At 37.0% G+C, this 13,126-nt stretch overlaps 1 protein-coding gene and 1 pseudogene across 22 annotated transcripts in view; both read left to right on the top strand.

Moving 5' to 3' along the window:
* Window positions 1-13,126, top strand: part of Cdk12 (cyclin dependent kinase 12) — a 103,676-nt gene that overhangs the window by 45,939 nt on the left and 44,611 nt on the right. For 21 of the 22 annotated variants that reach the window (XM_078042077.1, XM_078042075.1, XM_078042076.1 and 18 more), the window contains exons 9-13: window positions 2,810-2,887; window positions 5,047-5,163; window positions 5,611-5,742; window positions 7,710-7,921; window positions 9,234-9,686. In XM_078042077.1, coding sequence (XP_077898203.1) covers window positions 2,810-2,887; window positions 5,047-5,163; window positions 5,611-5,742; window positions 7,710-7,921; window positions 9,234-9,686 — 992 coding nt within the window. Of the gene's footprint in view, window positions 1-2,809; window positions 2,888-5,046; window positions 5,164-5,610; window positions 5,743-7,709; window positions 7,922-9,233; window positions 9,687-11,435; window positions 11,735-13,126 lie in introns of those variants that run through there. The other variant, XM_078042078.1, reaches the window with a different exon arrangement.
* On the top strand, window positions 6,212-6,303 carry LOC120884591 (U6 spliceosomal RNA; annotated as a pseudogene).

The raw sequence follows: 13,126 nt of genomic DNA, 5'->3' as shown, positions 1-13,126 counted from the left end.
GGCCTGAGCTTCCTTGATGGCTATTTGTTTTTGAGACAGAGACTTACCTTGTTATCCAGGTTCAAGGTTCATGGGATCAAGTGATTCTTCTGCCTCATCTTTCCAAGTGGCTGGGATTATAAATATGTACCACCAAGCCTGACTAGAATGACTAATTTTTAACATCTTGCCACATTGGCACACACATATATATAACACATATATACTTAGAATAAAAAATGTTTATGCTGGGATTGTGGCTCAGTGGTAGAGCACTTGCCTAGCACGGGCAGGACCCGGGTTCGATCTTCAGCACCACATAAAAATAAAAGGCATTGTGTTGTGTCCATCTACACCTGAAAAATAAATATTGAAAAAAAATGTTGGGCTGGGGATGTGGCTCAAGCGGTAGCGCACTTGCCTGGCATGCGTGTGCCCTGGGTTCGATTCTCAGCGCCACATACAAACAAAGATGTTGTGTCCGCCGAAGACTAAAGAATAAATATTAAAATTCTCTCTCTCTCTCTGTCTCTCTCACTCTCTCTTTAAAAAAAAAAGTTTGTTTTTATCGTATTTTTTCCAGACTTGTTTGAAGGAATTTGCATATATCATGCCTTTTCCCTCTTTAATATTTAATATATAGCCTTTAAAAACAAATGAACCTCTTATATAACCATAGTACAGTGATCAAATATTTTTATTTAATACTGTACATTTCATATATCAGTTTTATTAGTACCATAAGTAATGTCCTAGTAACAATATCCCCAATTCAGGTCCTGTCCAGGATCATGAGGGCTGGTGATTAGCTTGGTGATAGTAGAGTGCTCATCTGTCAAGATCGAGACTCTGGGTTCAATCCCTAGCACCTGAGGGAAAGTGAATATGCCAATCCAAGATCATGTATTATTCTTAGTTGTCTTATTATTTATTTATTTTTTAATGGAATTTTGCTGTGCTGTTCATACTGGTCTCAAATTCATGGGCCTAAGTGATCCTTCTAGCATTTGCATTATAGGTGAATATAAATTTTCTACCTTGTAGATTCAGGTTACACATCTTTTTTTTCCCTCCAGTGCTGGGAATTGAACCCAGGGCCTCAAACATGGCAGGCAAGCCCCTATCACTTAGTTACTTCCCCAGCCCAGGGTATGTTTTTTGCGGGGGTGGGGTATTACTGGAGTTTGAACTCATAGACACTTAATTATCAGCCACATCCCTAGCCCTATTTTTATTAGAGACAGGGTCTCACTGAGTTGCCTAGTACCTTCCTAAATTGCTGATGCTGGCAATGAACTCAGGATCCCCCTGCCTCAGACTCCTGAGCTGCTCAGATTACAGGTGTGTGCCTCCATGCCTAGCAGGTTATGTATTTTTTTTAAAATATTTTTTTAGATGACGATGGATCTTTATTTTATTCATTTATTTATATGTGGTGTTAAGAATCAAACCCAGTGCCTCACACATGCTAGGCAAGCGCTCTACCACTGAGCCACAACCCCAGCCCCAGGTTATGCATTTTTGAATGGAATATTTCATAAGCAATTTTCCCTGGGGCGCTTTACTACTGAGCCCCCTTTTTTAAAACTTTTTTATTTTTATTCTATCTTGACTCTCACTAAGTTGCTTAGAGTCTATCTAAATTGCTGAGATTGCCTCAGCCTCCCAAGTCACTGGGATTATAGGTGTGCACTACTTTGCCTGGCCATAAGCACTATTGTATTTCTCTCAGAGTATCATATGTGTACTTACATGGATTTTGTTTGCCCTTTAGTATTGATATTAATTTTTGTGATTTGGTTAAGATGTTGTTTTTTTCCCCCACTAAACTTATTGGTTTTATTCTTTTTAAAAAAAATTTTAATTTTTTGGGCTGGGGCTATGGCTCAGCGGTAGAGCGCTCTTCTAGCATGTGTAAGGCCCTAGTTCAATCCTCAGCACCACATAAAAATAAATAAAATAAAGGCATTGTGTCCAACTACAACTAAAAACGAATTTTTAAAAATTATAGGTGAACATAATATATTTTATTTTTAATGTGGTGCTGAGGATTGAACCCAGTGCCTCATGCACACTAGGCGAGCACTCTACCACTGAGACACAATCCCAGCCCCGAAAAAAAATTTTTTTTAAATATATTTATTTTTTAGTTATAGGTGGACACAATATCTTTATTTTTTTATTTTTATTTTTATATTGTGCTGAGGATCCAACCCAGTGCCTCATGCGTGTTAGGTGAGCACTCTACCTCTGCACCACAACCCCAGACCATTGGTTTTATTCTTATAGTTAATAAAGGAATTTTTAGGGGGATGGCTTTGAGACTGTAAATATATTCATATGGTTTTGAATGTCCTGTTCAAAATGACAAAGTATTTGTATAAGCATAATTTATTTGAAAATCATATTAGAACTGATTCTGGCTGATAATTTTTTTTTGTTTTGTTTTGCAAATACAGTGCCAAGAGGGCTGTAGTATAGTATATATTCTACAGAGCAGATTAATGACACAAACTAACTTCCCTTTTAGAAACTGCTAAGCATCCTTGTAAAATTATCTTTAGTTATTTTCATAATTTACAGTGCCATAGTAGGAATAAAGACTCTTCTGTGTTTAGAGCTGTCCTTTACAAGTGGAAGTTTGATCTGCTGGCAAATTATGGCAAGAATTTATTTTTGTTTTATTTTTTTAGGAAACAGACACTGAAGTTCTAGGCTAATTTACAACACAGTATATTGGATGTAGCCTGATACTATAAAAGTTTATTGAGACAACTTTAAATAGGCTTCAGGGATTTCTCTCCTGACCTCTCAGTTTTACTCTTTCTAGGTGCATCCTTGGGGAACTGTTCACAAAGAAGCCTATATTTCAAGCCAATCTGGAACTGGCTCAGCTAGAACTGATCAGGTACAGCTGTGCATGTGCTATTATGTACCGGGTATGATAGGTAATCTAATCCTCTAATTTCTAACACTTTCCATCATTCTACTAAATGATTATACAAGTTTTCTCTTTGCTCAGTTAGATTTACTTTATATTTTGTTCTAGGCTGAGTATGAAAAGAAGCTATATTTTGGGCCAGGGTTGTAGTTCAGTGGTAGAGTGCTTGCCTAGCATGTATAAGGCACTGAGTTTGATTCCTGGCACCACATAAAAATAAATAAAATAAAGGTATTGTGTCCATCTACAACTAAAAAATATATATATTTAAAAAAAGAAATTATATTTCATTGTAGAAAATATATATTGAAACTATATTTTGTTTTATGGTGCTGGGCATTGAACCTAGGGCTTTGTGCATGCTTAGTGCATGTTTAGCATGCACTCTACCTCTGAGCTACATCCCTAGCCCCTCTACTTAATTTTTTGAAGTCTTAACTTGCATAGTTTTTCTTTTCTTTCTTTCTTTTTTTTTGATTGGGAGGGTACTGGATATTGAACCTAAAGGCGCATTACCACTGTGCTACATCTCCAACTCTTTTAATTATTTTTTATTTTGAGTCAAGTTCTCACTAAAGAACCTCACCAAGTTACTGAGGCTGGTCTCAAACTTGTGATCCTCCTACCTCAACCTCCAAAGTTGAAAGGATTACAGGTGTGCACCACTAGTTCCAGCTTATTTTGCATATTTTGCTTTAACATGGGCACTTATAGCCCCAGTCTTTCAGGAGGTTGAGATAGGAGGATCTCTTGATCCTAGGAGTTGAGGGCCATTCCAGGTAACGTAGTGAGACTTCATCACAAACCAAAAAAGAAAAAAGAAAAGCATGCTGTTTTCAGGATGTTTGTTTGTTTGATTCTTAGGTTAAATTAAAATTAAATTTATGGGGCTAGGGAGTGATTCAGTGATAGAACATGTGCTAACCATATGCAAGGCCTTGGGTTCAATACCCAGTATGAAAAAAAGGAAAAGCCTGTTACTCTTTTTTATTTATTTATTTTTATTTTTTGGTGTAGATGGACACAACACAATGTCTTTATTTTTTATATGGTGCTGAGGATAGAACCCGGCTCCCTCCCATGCTAGGCGGGCTCTCTACCACTGAGCCACAATCCCAGCCCAGAAAAGCCTGTTATTCAGTTGATTGCTTTTCTGTTAAACTTTAAGACTCGGATAAATCAGGTCCCTGCCTTCAAAAACCTCCGTTTAATAATGTTTATGGTATATAAACAGATAGTTTGAAAATTGAACCTATAATAGAAAATTTAGGGAAGTCCTGGAGTTTAGAATGAAATTTGGACCTCCCCCCCACCAATAAAATTGAAAGGAGGAATTCAGCAGGCAAATTTTAAATTACACTAGACATTTAGGTAATATATAACTCATTATTACATAATAAATTCCCAATTACCTATCAAAATTTCCACTTGTATGCTCTGTTCTCTTCTGTGTAGGGACTATATAAGACTAACTCTTTTTTAGTATATGAACTTAATATTAACCGAATAGAACAAAATTGGTAATGAAAATTGTGTCGAGGATTAAAAACATGTTTTATGCTGGGTACAATGTCACACCTGTGATTTCAGTGACTTGGGAGGCTGAGGCAGAAGGATTTCATGTTTAAGGCCAGCCTCAGCAATTTAGCAAATCCTTGTCTTAAAATATAAAATGAAAAAAGGAACAGCTGGGAATGTGTCTCAGAGGTAGTTGTGCTTGCTTGGCATGCCTAGGCCCTTAGGCCCTGGGTTCAATTCCTAGCACCATCACTGGAAAAAAAAAAAACAAAAACAAAAAAGAGAGAGAGAGAGAGAGAATTGGAATTGGAGATGTGGTTCAGTGGTAAAGCACCCTTGTGTTCAATTCCCAGTACTGGAAATTTTTTTTTTTTTAAACCAAATGTGTGGATTATTTTGTATTATTATGCCATTATTTTCTCTTATTGTATTATAATCAGTTCTTTCTATCCTTAAAGCAGCAAGGTCATATTTTACCTTCCTGCATACCCTCTAATATGATAAGCAAAATTTCCAAACTTCAGAAGGTAATAATTTCTGCTTGTAGAACCTCAAGAATACTTGATGTTGACTTATTTCTTTGCATTTTCTTTTTGTTTCATTTTCAGCCGTCTCTGTGGTAGCCCTTGTCCAGCTGTGTGGCCTGATGTTATCAAACTACCCTACTTCAACACTATGAAACCGAAGAAGCAATATAGAAGGCGTTTGCGAGAAGAATTTTCTTTGTGAGTTTGGCAAAAATGTGCATCTCAGTTTAGGTTTGGCTTGTGTTAAAACTTTGCCTTTTCCTGGCTACGGAGTTATCATTGTCTCAGTTTACTCTGACAAAACATTTTATTTTTAAACAGTATGCTAGTTTTATCATAGCCCTCATACTTTTCTAATTTGATTATAGAAGACCATTTTGTTTTGAATAATATATAAATTTCTTCATAGTTCTTTTGATCTTTAAGGAAATGAGAGAAAGACATTATTGTCATGTGTTTTTTTTACCTGGATTGTAGCATTTCTTAAATCCTGTGTGAGAGCAAATCAGTTTGCTTGCATTAGCCAACTTCTAGCTCCCTTTCCTCAGTTTAACATGAAGCTGGAAATTCAGAGACCTTTTAACAAAAGATTTGAGAACAATGGGATCATTGCAAACTTAACCTTTTCTTTTTTTCTTTCCATAGCATTCCTTCAGCAGCACTTGATTTATTGGACCACATGCTGACACTAGATCCTAGCAAGCGTTGCACAGCCGAACAGACCCTACAGAGTGACTTCCTTAAAGATGTTGAGCTCAGCAAAATGGCTCCTCCAGAGTAAGTACTGGTGGCTATGCAGTGACGCTACACCTCCCCTAACCCTCAGGAGATGAGAAACTCAAGATAATAGGTTTTTTTAAAAAAGAACTGCAAATGGCTAAGTTTCACATGTAGAGATTTCCTTGAGTTAATAAGGAAGTTAATATGGTTAATAAGGAAGATAGTTTTTCTATTTTAAACAGTGAATAGAGCTGGGCATGGTATCACACGCCAGTAAACCTAGCTTCTTGGGAGGCTAAAGCCAGAGGATCATAAGTTCAAGCAATTTAGCAAGACCCTGTCTCAAAAAGGATTGGGGATGTCACTCAGTGGTAAAGTACATAGAGTTCAATTCCTAGTACTAAAAGCCAAAATAAACAAAAAAAGGTTTAGTTATAATATTTGCTCTAGATTTGACACTCAAGAATCTTTTTGTCTCTAGATTCTTAGCATATTGCCCTATACAACCTCTTTGAAAGTATTTCTAGTGCTTGCTTCGGCAGCACATATACTAAAATTGGAATGACATGGCCCCTGCACAAAGATGACATGCAAATTTATGAAGCATTCTGTATTTTTTTAAAAAGTATTTATTTTAGTTTTGTTCTTGATCATTTTATGTTCTGGAATCACCTGTATCTATGGGGACCATGTATTTCTCATATTTGTAAGAATAGTCCTAATTTCAAATAGTTTGCATCACTGTTAGGTCACTGAATATTGACTTAAAAAAATAACGTCTTTGGATCTCCCTTTCATCATAATCCTATGAACTTCCTATATTTTGTAGGACTTCTGGGGATTTTGCACTCATCCCCCACATTCTGGCACATAAAAAAAATCTTATTATTAGGCTTGGGGACATAGCTCAGGGGTAGAGTACTTCTGTTATATGTACAAAGCTCTGGTATTACAGACAGAAGAAATCTTTTATGTCTGATTTATCACCAACAGTATTATAGCTTTTGTATCAGTTTTTTTTTTTTTTTTTTTTTGCCAGTGTGTAGGGGGTAATGGGGATTGAACTCAGGGGCACTTGACCAGTGAGCCACATCCCCAGACCTATTTTTTCTATTTTATTTAGAGACAGGGTCTACACTGCTTTGTTAAGTGCCTCGATTTTTGCTGAGGCTGGTGTTGAACTCACAATCCTCCTGTCTTAGCCTCCCAAGCAGCTGGGATTACAGCTGTGCATACCATGCCTGGCAAAGAATGTCTCACTGAAATGGGTAAGATTTCAGTACATGAGTAGGTAGTAACTAAATCCGATTGTTCTAAAGAAATGTTCAGATTCATCTGTGGGACTAGAATTTCAGTACACTGAATGTGACTAGAAATTCCTAAGCTGCTTACTGAAATTTGGGAACTCCTATTATAGGGATTTTGTAGTAAGATGATTTAATATACTTGTAATGTTTGCATTATTGAGTATGGGAAGTCTGGAAATAACATCAATTAATACATAGTATTAAACGCTACATATGAAAAATATGTAGTTATGAAATTTAGTGAACTAAATTTCAGGAAGAGGAAGGAACCAGTCGTTGGTTTTCACAGACCAAATAACAAATTCATTTTACACAGAATAATTTAATCGTCATGTATTTATATGGTTCCAAGATTTAAATCACCACCTTTCTTAGACTTGTAAATATTAGTAAGCCAGTAATCTCTGTCCTTTTATTCCCAGCTGAAACTTGACCTGTTATATCAAGGAAGAGCAATATTTGACTAGAACATGAAAATTTATATATCAGGTGTATCCCTAGTATTAGCAAGATCCTTATTTCCCACTATATAAAATCTTTTGGGCTTTTGGACTTTTATTTCCCCAGATTGTCTTCTGCCATGGTTCTTTATATGTTGCTACTATCTACTAATTTTCTTGTTTCCTTGTTCTTCTAACTTTCCATGCTTTCCCAGTTCAATCCTTTATTCCTCTGTTCACTCACTACTGCATTCCCCTTTGCTTTGTCTTTTTCCAGCCTCCCTCACTGGCAGGATTGCCATGAATTGTGGAGTAAGAAACGGAGACGGCAACGACAAAGTGGTGTTGTGGTAGAAGAGCCACCTCCATCCAAAGCCTCTCGGAAAGAAACTACCTCAGGGACAAGTGCTGAGCCTGTGAAGAACAGTAGCCCAGCACCACCTCAGCCTGCTCCTAGCAAGGTGGAGCCTGGGGCTGGGGATGCAATAGGTCAGTGCTGGAATGGGATCTTTGTGCTTTTATTAAGCATATTTGGCAGATTTTGAAGGTCATATGCGAGGAGTATGGAGCATGTGTGTCTGTGTCTTTTTAGTTTTTGTCCAGTGAGGCAATAGGACAGAGGTTGTTGTTCTCGTTTTTGGAAAGAATGTAAGCCATATTTTGTACTTGTGGTTCAGAAAGTCTATAATACACCATTTTCCTTTCTTGAAATAAGGAATACTATATCTTAGATGTGTGATAAAATCAGTGAATTAGGTAAGCAAAATTTAAGTTTTATCCATGACTTTATAACACATGTTGATTTAGGGGCCTATCTATATTAGATTTGATAAGATCTTAGAATCTAATTATATTAAATCACAGTTGCTAAATGTATTTAGTTCTGTAGACAGTTATTCATTCTAAATATATCTAAAGCTGTTAAAATGAACTATCATAGCAAAATAGTTTTCCTGTAGTACCATCAGTTTTTCTGAACCGTATATGATCGACTTTCCCTTCCTTGTCCACCCCAAATTGGCTACACATTAGAATCATCTAGGAAGCTTTAAAAATAGATACTCTCAAATAGTTGACAAAATAAAAATTTGTCCTAGTAATTCTTATATATAGTAAAGGGTGAAAAACACTGATCTTGAAAAGAATATAGGTAAGTGGCCTGGGAATGTGGTAGCTCTTTGTTAGAACACTTGCCTAGCAAGCATGAGGCCCTGAGATCAATTCTCCAGTATCAGCCAAAAAAGGGGAACTAACAGATGAAAAAAGAATACAGATGGGAGTTATTGTGTGTGTGTGTGTGTGTGTGTGTGTGTGTGTGTGTGTGTGTGTGTTTGGTTTTTTGTTTTTGGTATTGGGGATTGAACCCAAAGCCTCACATGTATTAGGCAAGTGCTCTACCATTGAGCCACATCCCTAGCCCTTAAAATGAAATCATGGGTCTGGGATTGTGGCTCAGCCGTAGAGCGTGGGCGGGACCTAGGTTCAATCCTCAGCACCACATAAAAATAAAGGCGTTGTGTTGTATCCATCTACACCTAAAAAATAAATATTTTTAAAAAATTGAAATAACTTTTACACATAATACAGATATGTTTTAGTTAATCCTTGTATATTTAAGCCAAAGTATAAGAATGACAAACTATATCATGACAGTTCAAGGCATGAAAAATGAGACTTCAAAATGAAACTTTATTTCTTGAATATTATAGTTCACTTTGCCAATTGAAGAAGGCAGAGGGCCCTTGTCTGCCTTAAATTGACCCTTGTCTTCTCTTACACTGGCTCTACTCTCTCCCCACAGGCCTTGGTGACATCACACAGCAGCTGAATCAAAGTGAATTGGCAGTGTTATTGAACCTGCTACAGAGCCAAACTGACCTGAGCATCCCTCAGATGGCACAGCTGCTTAACATCCACTCCAACCCAGAGATGCAACAGCAGCTGGAAGCCCTGAACCAGTCTATCAGTGCCCTGACAGAAGCCACTTCCCAGCAGCAAGACTCAGAGTCCATAGCCCCAGAGGAGTCTTTGAAAGAGGCACCCCCTACTTCTGTAGTCCAGCCTTCAACAGAACAGACAACCCCTGAAGCTTCAAGCACACCAGCTGACATGCAGAATATGTTGGCAGTTCTCTTGAGTCAGCTGATGAAAACCCAGGAGCCAGCAGGCAACCTGGAGGAAAACAACAGTGACAAGAATAGTGGGCCACAGGGGCCCCGAAGAACTCCCACAATGCCACAGGAGGAGGCAGCAGGTAAACAGACCGGTCATGAATCTCATTGAGTTCAGGTGCTGTTGATCCTCTTAAAAATCTCTTTAACATTTTCTTTTTCACATCAAAGGCATCAGTTTCAGTTTTTCTGTAACCTAGTCTACAGGAGAACATAGCACCAAATGATGTATTTCTTATCCAGCTTCTTTTATTTAAGTTTCAAAGTTTCTCAAAGCACCTTGCAGATATTGTTTTTCTACTTCCTAGGATGTAGGTAAGTAAAGTCCCCCATGTTCTTCCCAAGAAAACCACAACCATAGCTAGTGATGGATCTTGAACCACTGTGCGTATGGTGGCCAGCTTGTCCTGGAAAATCTAACTTCCAAACAAACCATTATCAGTTTGTACTTCTTTACTTCTAGTGGAGTGGATGCTGGATACAAGTCTTACCTGGAAGATACAGACAAGAAAACCCTAATAAAATATCATTTTAATTTCCTGAAGAATAAGTTGGGAATAATTCTAAATAGATTGTTACTTAATACCATATATTTCCTTTCCCCAAAAAATAGCATATAAAAATGTTCCTTTAAATCTGTGTTCCTGAAAGAGACGATGGAATGGACCCCAGATCAGGAAGTGAGCATTGTAGGGGAAGGGGTGGGGTGAAAAAGGGAATGTTACACTTTGATGACCACATATGCAATTTTTTAGAGGGAAAAGAAGTTTAAATTCTCTAATCAATTCTGATTTACAGTCTATTTGCAAAATCTTACTTCTGAAAGTGTTTTCAACTTTTTGGAAATTTTCACTGTCCATGAAGACCCCATGATTTGGGGAATAAGAAGAGGCACCAGGGCTGAAGAGATATACTAACCTTCAACTTTAGGGTCCTGCATTACATTTCATATGGGATTGTGCAGAAAGTATATGCTTTATTTTCACTGGAATGAGATCAAATATATAAACTATTTTTCATATGTAAAGATTTTTAAAACTGGAAGATAATAAAATTAATCCCTTACTTTACGGATAGGAAAACTGCATTCCAGGGAGTTTAAATAAATCCACCTATGGCTCCTCTGCTGATTATTGGGAGAGGCAAAAACTAGAACTTATGTACTCATACGTCTTTATTCATTTTGCCACTGTGTCATGATTCCAAATATTTGTTTTGTTTTTGTTTTATTTTTTATTCCAATTGTAAGAGACTCCGAGACATGGAGTAACAAGCCAAAGCTATCTAGAACTAAAGCAGGTTTCTTAGGGCCAGGCATGGTGGTACATGCTTGTAATGCTACAGCAGCTCAGAAGGCTGAGGCAGGAGGGATCGCAAGTTCAAAGCCAGCCTCAGCAATTTATTGAGGCCCTAAGCAATTCAGTGAGACTCTAAATAAAAAGATTAAAAGGGCTAGGGATAAGACTCAGTGGTTAAGTACCCCTGGGTTCAATCTCTTGTACCAAAAAACAAACAAACAAAAAATCAGGCTTTTTTGCTCATCTCTCAGGTTCTGAATTCCCTACCACACCTCCCTAAAATTCAGCTCAAATCAAAAGACCTGGAAGAAGTAGGTCAAATTAATGTAATGATTGAAAGAAATTTATCCAGAATTGAGCCAGCAAAGTATCAAACACATGATGAAATTGAACTAAAATTAAGACCTGGGCTATGGCCAGAAATTGTTGGATTTACATCTCATAGAGTAGAAAAATGCCACAAATAATTATTGTAGTCACTCCTTGATTATTCAGTTTGTCTCTACCATGTCTTCCCTGTTCTTATTTCTCCAGATGCCTCTTATTTGGCCATTTCACTGTTCATTAGCACTTCCACCAGAGGGCAGACTGTATAAACCAGAGAAGTTGACACCTATCAGTTTGGTTACTGTTTATTATCTATTTGTTGGGAAAAAGTGATGGTTTTAATTTAATGAGTCAAGAAGTTTATAAGTTTTTTATATTTACTTTAAACCTCCCTCCAATAGTATGGAACTCTTAGGGATTGGCAACATTAACACTTTAAGAACAATTTTGTAATTTGTACTTTATTTTTAATTCCTTTATGAATTTTATTAAATAGTTCTTCATAATCCATCTGCTTTGTTACTTTGAAATAGAATTTTCATTTTATATATGTGAAAGAATTTGAGCCCCCAAATTAGTTCTATTGAGAAGCAATTAGACTATATATAAAAGGCAAAGTTTAAATATGAAAAATGGAATAGCTGAAAGAATATAAATTTAGGGCTGGGGCGGGGACTCAGTTGCAGAGCACTTGCCTAGCATGTGCAAGGCACTGAATTCGATCCTAAGCATCATATACAAGTAAAATAAAGGCATTTTGTCCATCTACAAATACAAAAAAAAAAAATAGGGGAAAAAAAGAATATAATTTAAATTTGTCTACTTTTGCAATCATGCATTTTTAAAGTTGCTTGCTCTTAGTATTAAAAAGAAAAAAAAGTGTTCGGGGGCAGGGGAGGAGGCTGGGGTTGTGACTCAGTGGCAGAGCACTTGCCTAGCACGTGTGAGACACTGGGTTTGATCTTTAGCACCACAAACAAAAAGTAAGCAAATAAAATAAAGGCATGCTGTCTATCTTCAACTACAAAAAAAATTTAAAAATAACAACAACAACAAAAAGCAGTATTATACAGTCCATGTAGAGTCTCAAAATACTTTTTAAAAGGGTACTGCCTGGCATGGTGGCACACAACTTAATTCCAGCAAGTGACTTAGGTAGGCCAGGGCAGGAGGATTGCAAATTCAAGGTCAGCCTCAACAACTTAGAAAAATAAAAATGTCTAGGGATGTAGCTCAGAGGCTGAGAGCCCCTGGGTTCAATTCCAGGTACTCCCCCCTGCCCACCCCACCAAAAAAAAAAAAAAAAATGTGTTGTTGATATTCTTATGTGGAGAGAGATGTAGTGTTGACATCAAAAGGCTCTAAAACCATGGAATACTATCGTTAGCCCACCTTTTTCAGGATATCTGCTTTCCAATTTGTGGATTTTCCATGGCTAATATTTTCCTCAGATTCATTTTCCCCTGCCACCTAGTCAACCAGCCAGTCAACAAGTAACACTGTGGGTGCTGCATATATGGTGAACAACTCATCCCTGTTCTGTCTTCATTTTTAACAATCAATTGGAAACCCCCTCATTCCCAAGAAAACTGGGACAATTGGTCATCCTGCTTGTATGTTACATATAGCATCTGACTTCATCCTAATACTGCAGAACCTTAAAATTTTTGTAGTTTTTTCAGAGTGCATTCATCTGCATGCTTATGGAATGCAGACTTGTTTCCTGATTGTATTTACAAAATATAATCAAGGTAAATATGAAAATATCTGCTTATAACTAAAAACAGTTTTTGACTAATGACTTTACATCACTAGTTCAGATAATGAATGAATTATTTTATGGATATTTTAAAACATGCTATCATGGGAAAAAAGAAAAATTGGTCATTTGGAAGTTA

The sequence above is a fragment of the Ictidomys tridecemlineatus genome, chromosome 3, assembly GCF_052094955.1.
Source record: "Ictidomys tridecemlineatus isolate mIctTri1 chromosome 3, mIctTri1.hap1, whole genome shotgun sequence".
Lineage (NCBI taxonomy): Eukaryota > Metazoa > Chordata > Mammalia > Rodentia > Sciuridae > Ictidomys > Ictidomys tridecemlineatus.
This window is presented reverse-complemented; position numbering and strand designations above follow the sequence as displayed.